Here is a 17065-nt window from a genome sequence, read left to right as displayed (position 1 = left end):
TGGGGCTTGGATGCCCTATAAAGGCCCAGGCTGGCATGACTCCTAAATTAATAATGTATTTAGCTGTGGGAAGAGGTCTTTGAGAGCGAGGGCCTGGAGGAGGTGCCACTTCGCAGCTTGGCACGACAAGGGTTACCCAGAGCAGCAGCCATCTTGCTACAGCCGCTGCTTTGTTCCCAGCTGAGGAACTGAATGGTTCCTTTCTAGGGCTGGTGGATTTTAAAAATCTCCCCTCTGCTATTTGAGGAGGGGGCTCTTTGCCGCACTTTTCCCCCAGCTCCACAGAAGACACTTTCAGTCCTTGAATTTTGGCTCAGATGTTCTGAGTCTGGGACAGGAAAAAAGGGGATCCATTTCTTCAGCAAAGAAATATGTGCTTATTCACAGTGATCCTAAGAAATATTTTGTTAGTCTCTGGTTTGGTTCTCCCCACCCCCACCTTTGGAGATGTGCCTACCCTCCCCCATCTTATCCCCTTTCCTTCTTCCTTTGCCCGCTCCCCACCCCCATCCCCAGGGATCCGTAGCCTCTCACCGCTGTTGGGTACTCAGCCACTCTCCCTCTGTTTTCTCCACAGCAAGCCCCGCCCAACACCGACTGGCGTTTCTCTCAAGCCCAGAGACCCGGCACAAGCGGGTAGGTGACAGAATCTCCAGCCCACCCTCTTCTCTGCGGCATTTTCTCGGTGATGACGTGGGAGGAGATGAGGGAAGGGCTCGGTATTTTCTACAAATGGCTTCTTCCCTCATTTCACGATTTCAAGGAGGCTTTTTTGTGTCTTGGGTGCTGCTACACAGACCCCCAGGAAGAAGAGATGACTACTCCACCTATTTTGGAAGCAAAATTCACCCACTCACCCTTTTCCTCCTCCCAGTCACAAGCACATTTTCCTATCTCCTGAAGGCTCCTTAGGACCCAGGGATAGACGGGTGGGGGTGGGGTGAGGAGGGTTTTCTGTACCTATCCATTGTTTACATTCTTCTTTCTGGGTCGAGCCTGGCTCTAGCCTGACCTGCGACTGGAGCATAGGAAATGGGGCAAGAGAAAAGCAGGCTGTCCCCAGTCAGAACCTGGAGGAAAATGGAGAGAGAGAGAGAGAGAGAGAGAGAGAGAGAGAGAGAGAGAGAGAGAGAGAGAGAGAGAGAGAGAGAGAGAACTGTGGAAAAAAGGAAACCGCACAGCTGGAGGCGGTACTGCTTATAAAATGATACAGTCTCATGACAACAGGAGAAACAGGAAGCTGCCCTAGGCCCCCTCACCCTGCTTCTCCAGCTGCCTCCTGACCCCACACTCGTCCTGCCCTGTCTGCTTACCAGATTTTGTCTCTGTCTCCTCTTTCCAGCCCACATCCTCCCCCAAAGTCTCCATCTCAGTTCGAGGTCTCCGTCTCTCCCTTTCTCCATCTCTGACACCTGTGTCACATTGCCCTGGTCTGCACCTTTCCTGTACTGTGCCTGCCATGGCACGGTACTCAATACAACTGGAAGGAGACATTAACTCTTCCTAGTGCCAGACTGTTTTTCCTTTCTCTCTGTCCCCTGTTCTCTTTTGTTTCTCTCCCGTTCCAATTATTTCCTGTGGCACTGTGGCCTTCTCTCTGTGTTCCATCCTCCTCTTTCTCTCTTTCCCTTTCCCTTCTGTTCTAAGGCTCACTGTGTCATTCAGTCTCTGTGTCTATTCTGTTTCTCATTCAGAGTCTCTCTCTCCCGCCCCCCCCCACACACAATCCCTGTCCCTCATTTCTCATTTCTTGGCATTTGTGGGCAAGCCGGCACCCAGATGCCTCCTTCTCCCGCCCCCCACACTTGGAGCCTTTGATAGCCCCTCCACCACTACTCCCCTCCCACCCTGGCTGCCCCAGCTGCTCTTTTCAGTTGGGTATAAATTCCTGCTGAGACAGGAACCCCCTATGGGGGTGGGGAGGAGGGTGGACTTCAGCAGAAAGACCTTCAGTTGGTCTGAGGGGCATGGGATGGGATCTGGGCCAGCCTGCTAGGCAGAAGCCAGGAGCTGAGAAGAGTTGGTTCAGGGAGGGAAGCAAGGCTTGGGCTTGCTCCCTTTCTATGTTTGTTCAACATGCTAAGGTGGTGAGTTTTGGGGCTTCCATTCTGCTTCCTCCTCAGGGGCCAAGCCCTAGCTACAAGAATCCAGAAGCCCTGGGTACAAATTCCAGCTCCTAGGCATGCGCAGGCTTGTCTGCAGAGTCAGGAATGCAAAGAACTTCCTAGAAGGCCCCTAAAAGGCAGCCAGAAAAAGAGGCTGGGGCTGCTGTTGCCCCTACTTTGACCCGAGCTGTTTCCTTTTTCCTTGCTGGCGTTGCCAGCTTTCTGTAGGTTGTCCTTATACTCATTCACTGAGTTTTTATTGAGCATTTAATATGTGCCAGGCACTCTGCTAACATGATTGTAAGAATGAACAAGCAGACACCCATCGAAACTCTAAAGTTTCCAGTCCAATTGAGGAAAGAAAATGGACAACAATCACACTAAACAAACAAACAAACACACAAAAATGTCTAGTTACAAAATCCTTGAAGTTCATGGAAGAAGAGGATGAGTGGAATAGGGAAGAGGAGATTAGGAAATGCTTCCAGGAAGGTGACGTTTGAGTTGCAGCAGCTTTGAGGCATGTTGTGCAATAATGCTCCTTCTACCCTGGCCAGCCAAAACCCTGGCCCTGAAGCCACAGTTGTTCCTAATCTTGGAAGCCCCAACAGTTGCTTCTCATGTACCCCTGGGGAGCATCTTTTCCCCTGCTGCAGGTCCCTCTCATCAATGAGAGGCCCGGAGACCATGGCAGAGCTCTTAGGGAGATGACAAAGCTTAGGAGACTCCCCCTCCCATAGCTAATTTGTTGCAGTTGGGACATTTTTGACTCCGCCCCAAAGTGGCCACAACGCAACAAAAGCATTGGTCTAATCCAGAGGCTCCAGCTTCTCTCCTCCATTCATTTAGCCCTCAGCGAGGATCTTCTGCAGTTCATACATGGTGGGATAGGTAGAGATGGCCCCCAACCTCAGGAGCTGGCAGTGTGCTGAGTGTTGGGAAGGGCAGCCTGCCATGGGGATCTGACCTAGTCAGAGAGCAGAAAGACACCAAAAGGCAATGAAGTGGGGAAATCTGAAGGATGAGTGCAAGTCAACCAGCTGACGATAAGGAAGAAAATTCCTTCCTTCCATAACCCAGGACGAACTTTAAGGCAACACTAGTAGGCACGCTGCCCAGACAAAAGGGTAAGAGTCACATTCCAAAGTTCTTTGCTAGTTGATGCTTCTCCTTCCCACACTGTGCCTTCTCAGGTCATCCTTCTGGCCTCTGATCCCAGCGCAATGACTGTTCCAAGCCTTGAGCCCAAAAAGCTATTTCTCTCTTCCGGGCTGTAACCTGGGCTGTGCCTTGCTCCACAGCTGTTCGCAGAGTCTCGGGTACCAACCACCTTGTTCTCCTTCATGTTCACATTATCATTATATTCTTCTCCAACCTGGGAGTCCTTCCATTCCTCCACTGAGACACAGTCCCCCACCCCACCCCACTGTCTCTTAGATTGGGCAGTTGTTCAACAAACAAACAACAGCTTTCTCCCCACTCCTCATAAAATAGTACATTCTCGGGGCTGGAGAGTTGGCTCAGGCTCAGAGGTTGAGAGTCTTTGCTACTCTGCCAGAGGCCAGAGTTCAGTTCCCAGAACATATATTTGAGCAGCTCAAGAGAGATAGAAAAATAGGAGATATAGAAAAAAAGAGAAACTTCCCCATAATCTAAGAAGAAGTATTAACATTTTTGTTTTTGTTTTCGAGACAGGGTTTCTCTGTGTAGCCTTGGCTATCCTACAACTCACTGTAAACCAGGCTGACCTCAGACTCACAGAGATCCACATGCCTCTACCCCAACAAGTGCTAGGATTAAAGGCGTGTGACATCACTGCCCGGCTGCTAACTTTTTAGTATAGAAAAAAAGTATAGCTATGAAAATAGACTGTGCTGACGCGCTCAGGCCCCACCATCCAGCCCTGACTCTCTGTGCTGTCTCTGGTGCTGCTGAGATCCCCACACTGTGCCCCCTTGGATTATTTCTCAAAACAAATCCCAAACATTACAGAATTTCATCTGGGATTTTCCGGTCTTTTTTTTTTTTTTCCCCAATCAGATGTGCTGGTGAATGTCTTTAATCTCAGCACTCTGGAGGCCGAGGCAGGCAGATCTCTGTAGGTTTGAGGCCGGCCTGGTCTACATAGTGAGTTCCAAGATAACCAAGGCTACATAGAGACTGTGTCTAGAAAAAAAAATTTTTAAATATGCATATTTAAGTCAGGCAGTGGTGGTGCACATCTTTAATCCCAGCACTTGGGAGGCTGAGACTAGTGGATCTCTGTGAGTTTGAGGCCAGCCTGGGGTCTACAAAGAGAGTTCCAGGACAGCCAAGAATACACAGAGAAACCATGTCTCAAAAAACCAATATATGTATGTGTGTGTGTTATGTATATATGTTTTATATATATATGCATTTGGTTTGGTGTCTCCTAAGTCTCTTAAACCTTTTTAGTATAAATGTTCCTTTTCCACCATTTTTGTCTTTTGGTTGCAATTTATTCATTGAGTCATTAACATACTCATTATGTATCTTTCTAAGCATTTTTATTTCTATAGTCAAGCTGCATATATAAGTTTCTTTTTTAAAGTCTGACAAACTTGTTCACAATGAGAATTTTCATTACCAGTCAACTGTTATATTTCTTACCATTTTTTAAAAATAGGAATTGAAAAAAAACTAAAAAATTAAATAGGAATTGAGGTCATCTTTCCAGTATTACTGAAGCCTATTTTTTCTTCCTTATAACATGTCAGAAGAATTCCTCCATATCAGTAGAAACTCTTCAGAAGTCTTTTAAGTGGTGCATAACAGCACCTCATGTGGATAGATAAGGATATTTCCAGGCGCTAATAGAGTCTTGCTACGCTAACAAACATTCCTTCGTATTTTAGCGTGATTAAGTACAGACTGTTGTCAGTGCGGCTTTCCCTGGCTTCTCACTTTTTCTGAGCTTAACACAGGGAATATTTTATCGCAGCACAGGCCCATATATGCCCCTCCCAGCCTCCGCACACAGGATAACCAGAATACATGGGTGCTTGGGAGATGGGCTCTTAAACACAGTCCACCTCCTTCATGTTTACTTTTGTCTCCAAATCTTGGGAAAGCCCCCTGAATCTGCTCCTAGGGATCCAGGGGCACCTTGTTGAAGCCAAGTTTCCCTGTGTGAGATCATCAGGGCTTTCGGGTCATTTAAGGCCAGTTGGGAGCTGCGGTTCTCTCACTTAACTAGCTGTGCCTGACTCTGCGGAGGCCTTCAAGCTTTCTTTCATCTGCCAGAATCAGGGATAATCACAACCGTTATCGCTGGGTGCTTCTAAGGATGAAATAAATGGTGAAGGTGGTCCAGGAGGCCCAGGGCTCAGAGCCGCCCCTCTCCCCACCCTCCCCCAATCTGGGTCATTTCTTGCCCAGCTGTAGAAAGCTGGCATCCTGCCCACCTGCTTGGCCTCTAGCCTTCAAGCATTTTCCTGCCAGTCCACCAGCCACGGTTCTGGGTTACCTCCACCTGTGTTCTCCCCTGAGCTCAGTCAGATAAGACTGAAAGTTCCTGGGCTGCATGAAGACAGGGGTTTTCCTGTCCTCTTAAGAGGACCCTCACACCCTCCATCCTTGCCCAGGAGCAAGAATGAGTTTCACATAGTTAAATCTCACCATGGCAACCTAGCTTCTAAGCACCCCAAGAGCATTCCAGAACTCTGAGGAGAAAGCCAAAATGTTTTCTTGCTTCCCTAACCAGTGCACCCCCACCCCCTACCCCTCACCCAAGTTACCGAGGACAAGGGCATGTCCCTCCCCTGCCTTGAGAGCTGAGAACATAGCCACCCCACCCCACCCCCACCCCGTGAGCACCTTGTGAGCTGTCTTCCACATCCCTGCCTCCTAGGTGACTCGCTTTACCCTCAGGTTTGTAATCTTAAAAAGCCTCAAACCTATCCAAAAGTTGAAACGACAGTATGCTAAGGTACACAGTCTTGTGTTAAAATAAAAAAGCAAAAGCACCTAATTTACTATTCACTTGCACAGGAAGGTGCACGCACGCACACACAGGAAGGTGCATGCACGCACAGGAAGCACAGGTTCTTTCCTTCGGGAGCTACGTAAAAGAACTGTCGCCATCACATTCGACTCGTATGAGATCACAGAAATAATGGTCATCTTTGAGGAAGTTAACATTGCTACTGTAAGGCACGGTCCACTAGCAAGCCTTCACACATGCTCTCACTATAGCCTTTTAATCTGCTTTTTAAATTAAGTTTAGAATTTGATCAAGGAGCATGAATTACATTTGCCATGTCTCTTCCTTCTGCTTTAATCAGAACAGCCTCCTTACCTTTGTTTTTATGACATAGATACTTTTACTCTTTTTCTTTGCAATTTTATTTTCATTCTATGTGCATTTGTGTTTTGCCATGGTGTCGGGTCCCCTAAAACTGGAATTGCAGACAGCTATGAGCTGTCATGTGGGTGCTGGGAGTTGAACCCCGGGTCCTTTGGAAGAGCAGTCAGTGCTCTTAACCACTGAACCATCTCTCCAGTGACATAGACACTTTTAAAGCTTCCAGACCAGTAGTCTTTTAAATGCCCATAGTCTGGGTTTGTTGATTCTTTTGGCTAAACAGCAACATAACTCAACAGTCTCAGCAGGAACATTCCATGGGTGGTATTCTGGACTGACCACTGATCACATCAGGAAGCACTTACTGTCAGTCTGTCCTGTTAGCAACTTTTGGCATCTGTTTGCCTTGTTATCAGAATTGTTTGTTCCCTTGGTAGAAGTTGTGTCCCCAGGGTTCTTCGCTATGGCTATTTTCATTTCTGTCTTATCTCTGTTGAAACAAGTGCTCTCTATGGGGCCCAGACTCACCTCTAACTTTGGGACTCAACTGATTAACCCACCTCGGCCTCTGGAGCGCTGGGATCACATACACCCACCACAGTGGCCAGCCTTATAAAGCTATTTTTATCTATTTGTCTACTGCTAGGCAAGCACTCTACCTCAGAGCCAGTCTGTTGTTTTGTAAGACTGGGTCTTTCTGTATAACCAGGCTGGCCTTAAACTCAGTCTTCCTCCCTCAGCCTCCAGGGTTACACACACACACGCATGCACACACACTCACACGTGCTTTCTTCCAGGGTTACACACACATGCATGAGCACACGCGCTTTCTTCCACTTTTCAAGATCCGTCCTGAAGCCTTTTCCTCAATGCCAACCTTTTTTTACTTCATAGGGACCCGACTCTCCCGTGAGCTCTTCTCATTCATTCAAGCAACTTTTATTTATTTACTTGTTTGAGGCAAATTTATCCCTATGCAGCTCAGACTGATCTCAAACTCTCAAAAAATCTTCCTGTCTCAGCCTCCTGAGTGCTAGGATTATAGGCATGCACCACCAGGCCCAGCCAGGCAGCAGTTGTTGACTGGGGGATCTTCTGTGAGCCAGATGGTACCAATGTGGGACAGGATATGTGTGGGCCAAGATAGGTATGCGATTTCTTTCCTCGCCCCTGCAAACTAGAATAATTTGATCTTTGAAAATCCATATGATGGCTAGGTATGGCTGGACATACCTGTAATCCCAGCACTCATGAGGCGGAGGCAGGAGGATTACTGTGAGTCTGAGGCCCACCTAGGTTATATGAGTTGTAGGCCAGCCTGGCGTACAGAGTGAGACTGTCATGAAAACAAACAAAAGACAGAAACAGACAGACAGACAGACAGACAGAGAGGAAGGAAGGAGACATGGAAATTGTCACCACAGGAAGGTCCATAATGAATTGCAATTTCTTAGCACTCTGGTTTTAGAGGCATGAGTCACTTCGTGCTTTCAATGCACAGTGTTTCCCAGGGACCTAAAGAAGCCCAGGTGCTCAGGCTTCCTACCGAGTGTTTCAGTAGGAGGCTGGCACTGGTCCCCAAGCCATAGAGGTCAGAGTAGCAAAGGAGCAGATGGGACACCAGTGGTTCCAGGACCACACAACAGGGCGCAGCCCAGCCCCGTGAATTTTAGAATCCCCTGGGACACATTTTATTTACATTGCTAAAACAAAGGTTGTGTGTGGTTTATCTGGGGATCAGCAAGAGAGAGCTTGAGGGGGAAGTCACCGGGAAACTGGTGAGAGCCAGGAAGGTGTGCTTGTAAAACAGGACGGACAGTGTGGTGTGACTGTGGACTTTACGCCGAAGGCTTAGGGACCGAGCAGATCCGAGTTTGGGACACTGCTGTCGGGTTACTTAGGGCTGAGTGTTTTCCTGGTATTTCTTCTCTTGTTCCTGGTCCTTCCTCTAGCTATAGGACATTCCCTCAAATTGTCGTCTTCCACTGTCCTCAGAAGATGGTCTGATGTCTCAGGCTGCGACAGTGGCCACAGCCTATCTTGAAGAATGGAAGTATGGCATTCATTTAATGCACCTGGGACAGCAGAGAGTGGGTCCGGGGAATGGACTCACTGGGGTTGGCTTCTGAAGGATTATATAAACTCCTCACTCCACTCAGAAACAGGTCTTAGGTATGGGGTGGGGATAAGGCAGTAGATTTGGGAACCCCGGGAAGAGACTCAGGGAGAATGAGCAGGGCTAGCCTTGGCTACTGCTGACCATTTAACTGTCTCCCCAGCTCCCAAAATGGTGATGAAACCGGCACCTGGCCCAACAACCAGTTTGATACAGAGATGCTGCAAGCCATGATCTTGGCCTCTGCCAGTGGTAAGTGGTACCCAGGGGTGTAAGAGGATGGGAGACTGACAGAGGGGAGCTGCCACCATAGCTAGAGATGGGTGAGTCTGTATGACTTCTCTGGAAGATCAGGCGGTCCTCCATGACCTACTCCAGGTTGAGGGATAACAAAGAGATGGAGAGGTCTGAAAATGCCCAGAGCAGAGTGAGCAAGTAAAGCGAGTAGTCACAAGTCTAACTGGGAGCTGGGTGCGGAGGCACACTTTCTGTAATCTCAGTATTCTATAGGCTAAGGCAGGAGGATTGGGCCCGGCATGCGCCAGACCCCGCTAGTGCATGTGAATGTTCCCAGCAGATAACATCAGCCCACTCTTTCCTGCTCCCCTGCCTCCGGATCAGGACTGTAGTTTTCCCACAAGGCTAAGAAAGAACCTCAGTTGTAACATTGATTCAGCCAGTGGCTGTACATGAAGAGTCACAGGGTCCTCTGCATGGCAAACAATCAGCTCCCTAACACTAAAGAGCACAGACTTTGGAAGCAGGCCAATCTGGGTTCAAATCCTGCTTGTCCCCACTTAGGGATATGGCATTAGGTAAACTATTAAGCCCCTGTAGGCTTTACTTTCACTTATGAAATATTTCTAGGACTCACTGTGCTGTTTGAGGTCAAGCATGAGGTCCTCAGCATAGGCTTGGCAGACAGTAAGTCTAGTAAGAGTGCTATAATTGATTAGTCATTATCTTTATTGACCTGTTGGGATAAAAAGAGAAAGGGGGAAAAAAAAGAAGCACTTTTCTTTTGAGACAGGGGCTCCTGTAGCCAGGCTGATTTCCAACTCCATGTGCATCTGAGAATGATCTTGAACTTCTGATCCTCCTGTCTCCACCTCCTGAGTGCTGGAATTATAGCTGTGTGATACTCTGCCTGGTACAAAAGGCGCTAGGGATCAGGCCCCCAGGACTTCGTACATGCTGGACAAAGACATCCCAGAATCAGAATCTAACTTTGATTGCACACATGTGTCAAGGTGCCACAGTAAAATGCATTACTTTGTATTCTAATACAAAAAATTAAATTAAAATGGAATAAATTATAAAAAAAAGAATCTAACACCTGTTGATAAGGACTAACTTCCGGCCCAGGAAAATGAAGTCTACTGGAAACTTACAGAAGATTTTAAAGCCCTGGACTCAAACCTAAATCCATAGCTTTGCTCTTGGGTGTACAAGATTGATAGGTATAAAGCCAGGAGAAATGCCCCCCTGTCATCATGGCAGGACTTTTAGGGCGTGCTTCAACTAATCTTCTCTGTAATGGCGAGATGTAGAGCAGAGCGATGTGAGATGCCACTCACCTGGAGCGGAGCGTCCCAGTATTCAGCAGAGCTAGGATTCAAACTCAGCTCCGCTCCCAGGGTCATGCTCTTTCTTCCACTCCACGGTCACCTTTGGCCTTTAGATCCAGCCTGTTTCCCTCTTAGCTGACTGGACCCAGAGGCTGAATTCTCCAGCTCTCCCCTGCATATTCTCCCTGATTAGAGTTGCCAGATAAAATCTAGGGTTCCCAGTTAAATATAAATTTCAGATGAATATATCCTTCTTGGTTTTGTTGTTGTTGTTGTGTTTGTTTTGTTTTTTCTAGTCAGTTTCTCTGTGTAGCCCTCACTGTCCTGGAACTCACTCTGTAGACCAGGTTGGCTTCAAACCCAGAGATCTGCCTGCCTCTGCCTCTAGGATTAAAGGAGTGCCCCACCACTGCCCGGGTTATATACAATTTTAGTATAAATCCATTTTAAACTGTTTCACAAGGCAAACTGTATTAAAATTTTTCATTGTCTACCCAAAGTTCAGAGATAGCTGGAAACCATATATTTATACTTGTTATGATTTATTAATCTTACCCTCGATTGTCTGTGAGAGCCAATGATGCGGGCCTATGGCTGACCAATGGGCAGAGGAGGGGGAAGATGCTGGGGGCTGTCAACCTCTTGTGACAGGGTTGAGATCCTTGACAGACCAGTTGCAGACACTGGGCCTGGGGAGGTGCCAGGTCCAGCTCTTGAGGGAAGTAAACAGGTCTCTTTAGCTTTTGTGGCCTTGAGCCCTAAGGCCAGAAAGCAGGCTTTTCAGCCCAAATCCAGATGCTAAAAACAGACTGGAAGCAGCATTTATGGCCCAAAACCTTCCCAGAAGGTCTCCCTGGAGCAGTGCCATGGCCGCGGGCAGGTTCCCCTGTCAGGGCTCCACCCGTGCGGCCCACACAGGACCTGACCCAAGGCTGAGCCTGGGGCTGGGGGGGGGGGGGAATCTGGGTGGAGGTGGCAGGGTCAGGCCTTGCTCTCACTTTCACACCTACTTCCTAGTCTCCCGAGAGGCTCCTGGAGCCCAGCCCAGCGAGAGGAGAGGGAGGGACCCTTGAAAGAGCTCTTAAATAAACCCTTGGGTGAGGTGCACCCAAAAGGAGGCTGCGGTTTTGCAGCTCCGCCAGCTCTGAACTCGCTTCCTTGGCTATCTCTGGCTATTGCTGTTGTGGAGTCTTTGTCTAACTAGGACTGGTAATAACAAGGGGACCAGGGGAGTGTGGTAATGAGTTTGGAGCTGGAGGAAGCCAGCACCCCTCCTCCAGCTAGAAGCGACCCTGCTCTTTGCATTCTTAAGTGCAAGTCCTCTGCGATAGGAGAAAACCCTGGTCCCTGCCTAGGCCAAGTCCTGGGGGGTAGGACATGACCAATCCAGCTTCTTCCGCCCCCCTCCCCCACAGATCCAGAGACGGGTAAGCTGAGGTATACAGGCCCTGAGACAAGATCACACAGCCACTTAAGGCCGAGCTGAAGGGGCGGACTCCAGTGTTAGCCTCTGCTGCATGCAGCATCTCTATCTTCTCTCCCTTCTGATCCACCTCAATTTTAGACTTCCCTGTCACTCAGTTAAGCACTTCCTGTCTTTCTGCCAGTCCTCCTTCTCTATTCCCTCACATTCTTTCAACACACACACACACACACACACACACACACACAAAAACACCTATCTTCTTAAGCCCCTAAATCACTTTGGAATCCTGGCTCTTTGAAACTGGATCTAGGCCCTTCCCCCTTCCTTTCTCAGGCTGGCAGAGGCTGTCAGCTTGAGAGGAGGGGTGGGCCGTGGAGGATTGCTACCTCCTGGAGTTAATTAGGGAAATGTCAGCAAATGAAAGGGCTGAGGGGGATGGGAGGGGGCAGCTGTTCCCTCCTCCCAGGCCTGCTCCCAGAAGGCCCTCAGCTCCCGGACTTTGGGGACTGGAAAATAGAGAGAGCTGTGGGAACCCAGACTCTGGATGGAGTGCGAGGCAGAGAAACCCGGGCACATCTCTGCTCTTCCTTTCTCTGGCCTTCCCCTCTTACCCAAACTGGAACTATTTCCTGTCTCAATTTCTCAACCTCTGGTTCATGTCCCAGAATTACTCAGCCTCCCTTGCTTTAGTCTGCTTGCTTCCAGGTCTAGGGTGGAGGCCGCAGCTAGGCGGTAAACTCTCCAGCTTTTAGTCAGGCTGGGCAGGACCTTCCTGGGGCTTTAACTCTCTCTGTGTCACAGAGGGTTTGAGAGCGTCCCGCTGGGAATCTGGGGGCCAAACTCCCAGTTCCCTCCCCGCCACCAGCTCTGGGTAGAGAGCACGGTGGACTGGCTGTCCCTGGGTGACGAGGGCGACAGGAGGGGCAGCTGTGCCCAGCATTTATCCAACACTTGTCAAGCGCCAGAGATGAGTGTCTCATCTAATTCTCACAGAAGCCCGGGATGGTATTTCTGTGCTCCAGCTCTAACGCGGACTCAGATTCTCGGGAGATCTCGTTACCATGCTAATCAAGAACCTGCATTTGGAGCAAGTGTACCACTCCCAGCTCCAGTTTCTTCTTCGGTTCAGTGGGAAGCTGGCCTAGGGGGGCACCGAGTCATCCGCCTCAGGCCCCGAGTCCTATATCTGGGCTATACCTAAGACATCTGTTCCTGGAGGGAGGGGCAACCTTCCTTTGCCCATTTCTTTGCCCCCAGAGCAGAGATATGGTCCAAGTTGGTGAAGGAGGTAAAGGTACCTATTTCCGCCATTCAGATACCTGGAAGACGGAGTCCCACTGTAACAGTCTGCCACCGGCCTTCCCTCAGCCTTGGCTCCCTGTTTTAAGGACAGAGCCCCCCCCCCCCCCCGACTGAGTGCTGTGTTGAGGTTTAAGTGACTACACACGTACTTGCCACCAAGTCTTAAGTCCAACGCTGTCAAGAAGAGGGTGCAGCCAGGCCTGGTGTGGCCAATGCCTATCATCTCAGCCTTCAGGAAATGGAGGCTGAAGGATTTCTAGTTTGAACCACCCGTGTTTTGTCTCTTGATTTCTCTCTCTTTATGCCAGGAGACTGCCTTGGTGACCTTTTTCTCCAAAAAACAAGCACAGAGGACATAGCTCAGTGCTAGAATACTTGTGCAAGGCCCATGGTGGGTCCTTAGCTCAGTGCTGAGTGCTTGTGCAAGGCCCATGGTTGGATCCTTAGCTCAGTGCTGAGAGTGCTTGTGCAAGGCCCATGTGGGTTCTTAGCACTGGGGGTTGGGGGTGGTGGAGGACAGAAAAAGAAAGAAATACTTCTGTTGGGCTGGCATGGTAACACATATCTGTAATCCCAGCACTGAGGAGGCAGAGATAGGCCTGGTCTAAATAGTTCCAGCACTACACAGTGAGACCTTATTATTTTTGTTTTTTGTTTTCAAGACGAGTTTCTCTGTGTAACCCTAGCTGTTCTAAAACTCGCTCTGTAGACCAGGTTGGCCTCAAACTATGAGATATGTCTGCCTCTGCCTCTGAATGCTGGGATTAAAGGCATGCCCACCCCCCCACCCCGCCCCGACCTACCTAGTGTTAGACCTTGTGTTAAACAACAAGAACTGCCTGGCCGTGGTGGAACATGCCTTAAAAACCCAGCACTTAGGAGGCAGAGTCAGATGGATCTTTGAGTTCAAGGCCAGCCTGGTCTACAGAGTGAGTTCCAGGAGAGCCAGGGCTACAGAGAAACCCTGTCTCAACAACAACAACACACACACACAAAAAAAAAACAACAAGGGCTGGACTAGGTATGTAGTTCAGCTTGGGGAGTGCTTGCTTAGAACAGGGGTTCAATTCCCAGCACCACACAGATAGACATATGTACAAACACAAACAGAAGAACCCCTGTATACACATTAATGGCAGATAGACATATATACAAGCACAAACGGAAGAACCCCTGTATACACATTAATGGCAGAACTGCGGAGTACACGCATGTGCCAGGCCTTGGCTAGGGAAGGATAATGTACAAAGCATGGTCTAGTGTGGACATCAGGGGAAAGTATTTGAAGCCACAGAGAGATGCTAGCTAGCATGTTTTGAGCACAGCCACACACCAAGGTATTCTAGGCACTTTAGAAGCATCTTCTCATTTAATGCTCGCCCAAAGTGAATACTCTCTATTACCTTCATTTTATGCATGAGAAAACGGATAGCACAAGGAGGCTAGGCAGACTGGCTAAGGATCACAGGGCGAAGGAGAGCTGGGACTCAAACCTGGCATCGGGACTGCCTTGGTGGCCACTGTATACCCAGCGGTTCGGTTCCAGGGTACGGTACCGGCATTCACTAACTGATGTTTAAGGGAGTCCCTCACTCCATCTGAACATTTGCTCTTCCTGTCTCTGCAGAAGCTGCTGATGGGAGCTCCACCTTAGGAGGGGGCGCTGGCACTATGGGCTTGAGTGCTCGCTATGGACCCCAGTTCACCCTGCAGCATGTGCCCGACTACCGCCAGAATGTGTACATCCCTGGCAGCAATGCCACACTGACCAATGCAGCTGGCAAGCGAGATGGCAAGGCTCCAGCAGGCGGTAATGGCAACAAAAAGAAGTCCGGCAAGAAAGAGAAGAAGTAATATGGAGGCCAGACCTTGAGTCACAGGGCAGCCTCCCTCCCCAGCCAGTCCAGCTTGTCCTTACTTGTACCCAGGCCTCAGAATTTCAGGGCTCACCCCAGGATACTGGTAGGAGCCAAGGCCATGCTCCCCCGTTGGGAAACAGAAACAAGTGCCCAAGTCAACACCCCCTCTCTGTGCCCTAGGGGGTTGAATATGCAAAGAGAGTTCTGCTGGGAACCCCTATCCATCCAATCAGTGATTGCCCCCACATGGGTAGTAGGGTTAGTGTGGAAAACCCTGCCACACTCCCTTAGTCACAGCTGAACTCCTCCACCTTCCAACTCAGTCAGGCTCATTCATCTCCTGCCCTCCTCCCCACCCCACCCAACTCCTTCAGTCCCTCTCTTGAGCAAGGGCTGTTGAGGGGACAGGTGACCTAAGCAGGCTCCTAGTTCCGAATTGTTGGGAGAATATCACAACCTTTTGGCCTCTCCTTCAGTTCAGCTTCTCCCCAAAGCATGGTTTGGTACCAGTCTTCTCATTTCCTTCTAGAGCTCGAGACTAGTGCTTAAGTTTAGGGGGACAGTCACCATCCCCCTGGTATTGATGTTTGCTGGGTTTTGGGAAGGCATTTTGCTACCAAGTCTCTTTTCAACGCCTGGGGACCAGTCTTTTGTGTTTCACTGTTTGATGTTCCCACTGCATGCTGTGACTCCCCTGCTCCTCAAAGAAGAGACTCCTTTGCATGTCTGGAGACAGTAGGGGGTGGGAAGCTACAGGGAAGTTGAGTGTGGGGCAGGGGACAAAACAGCCAGCCCGCTAACAGGGTGTGCGGGCTCTGTGTGTACCCAGGGTACGCCCAATCCCCCAATTCTAGCCATAGACAAACACCAGGTCAGACCCCTCCACCCTGGTCCAGCCTGGGCTGAGCCACCAGGACCAGTGAGTGGATTTAAGCTGGCATTTCAGTCCAAGAAGACTTCCAAGTGGTTTTAGGACCAGAGAAGAAAGAGGAGCCTCTGTGGGTGCTGGGTACTCCAGAGGTGTCCCTGGTAAAAGGGTCAGTGGTCCTAGCAGGAAAGGAGACCAGGCAAGGCCATTCTTGGCCCCTGGGTTGAGTCAAGGAGCTTGAACAAGGGATCAAGTGGCCATAAAGTCTCAGCCAACGGTGGGGCTTCTCCACTGGGCCCCTGTAGTTCTCAAGCCCCTGGTCTCCACCTTACCAGGTGCCATTTCTTCTCAGAAGGCCTCTGCCCAGGCCCCAGGCCGCCCCTTCGTGGCCAGAGACTGGTTAAAGCCCCCCAGTGCCTCCTTGTGCATAGAACTTCCTCTGCCCACCCTCCTCTGACCCCGGCCCTTACAGTAGTATAGAAGCCCCCCTACCCCCACCCCCGGCTGGTGTAGAATAGCCAATAGTGTAGTGTGGTGTGCTTTTACGTGATGGCGAAGTGGGCAGCGGGCGGTGGGCTGTGCACAGCCGTCTGTCCTTGAATCTCAATCTGCCTGCGCAGGCCTGTGCTGTGTTTTGTGCTGTGTCCGCAATGCTGCGGCGACCCCTCCCTGTACTGACTCCTCTATAAAAAGCTTCTCTTCGCATAGTCATGTAGCTCCTGCCCATCCCCCTTCTGATATCTCTCGCAAGTTTTATACTCTAATATTTATATGGCTTTTTTCTTCGAAAATTAAAAATTAAAAAAAAAGGTTTCTTCTGAAAGTTTGACTGCATCTGAGATGGAGCACAAGACATGTGGGTGGAGTCAAGGGGTTTGTCCTAAATAATAGAATCAAGTTGTCTTCTGTGTCACTAAGCATCTCAGTCTAGTTTTGAATTGCGTGTGTGTGTGTGTGTGTGTGTGTGTGTGTGCAGTCCTCATGACTGTCCAATATGGCGTGCATGCTTCTGATACCCTGGTTCTCTAATAGGTGATGGACTGTAAATGGTGCTTGTGGATCTGTATGCGGTGGTGTCGCTGCAGAGACCAACGTGGGGGTGGGGAGTTTGAGTGCGCGCGCAACTGAGTGCGCAGATTATTTATGCTCTGTGCTGTCTCCAGGCAGAAAAGGTGACCTTGCGTGGGAGGGGGAAGCAAGAGCACGAGTGGGGGTGGGAACTCAATTGCTGCTGGGAGGGCGGTGCAGGGGACTTTTCTGTAGCTCCCGCCCCTTCCCCCACAAGCTACCTCCCTCCGGTCACCGGAGTAGGTTGATCCAGAGGAGAGCGGGTTCTCCCGTGCCTACCCTCCTCCACAGCAGCGGTAAAGGTTTGGGGGAAACAGTGGGAATGAATGTCCGAGAGGCAATTCCTATCTTGAGCCTCAGTTTCTCTACCTGGAACTTGCCTTCCCATTCTTTTTATGCAGCAAAGCCTAATTGGAGAGCCTAAACCTT

General features: G+C 49.7%; 1 protein-coding gene across 23 annotated transcripts in view; it reads left to right on the top strand.

Moving 5' to 3' along the window:
- The window catches only part of LOC130886493 (protocadherin gamma-C4), a 186443-nt gene extending 170028 nt beyond the window's left edge, over nucleotides 1-16415 (top strand). For 17 of the 23 annotated variants that reach the window (XM_057788340.1, XM_057788341.1, XM_057788350.1 and 14 more), the window contains exons 2-4: nucleotides 578-636; nucleotides 8709-8797; nucleotides 14469-16414. In XM_057788340.1, the coding sequence (XP_057644323.1) occupies nucleotides 578-636; nucleotides 8709-8797; nucleotides 14469-14695 (375 nt within the window). In that variant the 3' untranslated portion in view covers nucleotides 14696-16414. Of the gene's footprint in view, nucleotides 1-577; nucleotides 637-8708; nucleotides 8798-14468 lie in introns of all 23 variants that reach the window. The other 6 variants (XM_057788339.1, XM_057788338.1, XM_057788353.1 and 3 more) reach the window with 4 other exon arrangements.
- The last annotated feature ends 650 nt before the right edge of the window (nucleotides 16416-17065 follow it).

The sequence above is a fragment of the Chionomys nivalis genome, chromosome 14 (assembly GCF_950005125.1).
Source record: "Chionomys nivalis chromosome 14, mChiNiv1.1, whole genome shotgun sequence".
In the NCBI taxonomy this organism is placed as follows: Eukaryota; Metazoa; Chordata; class Mammalia; order Rodentia; family Cricetidae; genus Chionomys; species Chionomys nivalis.
The sequence above is the reverse complement of the archived record's forward strand: the minus strand, read 5'-3'. Positions and strand labels throughout refer to the sequence as shown.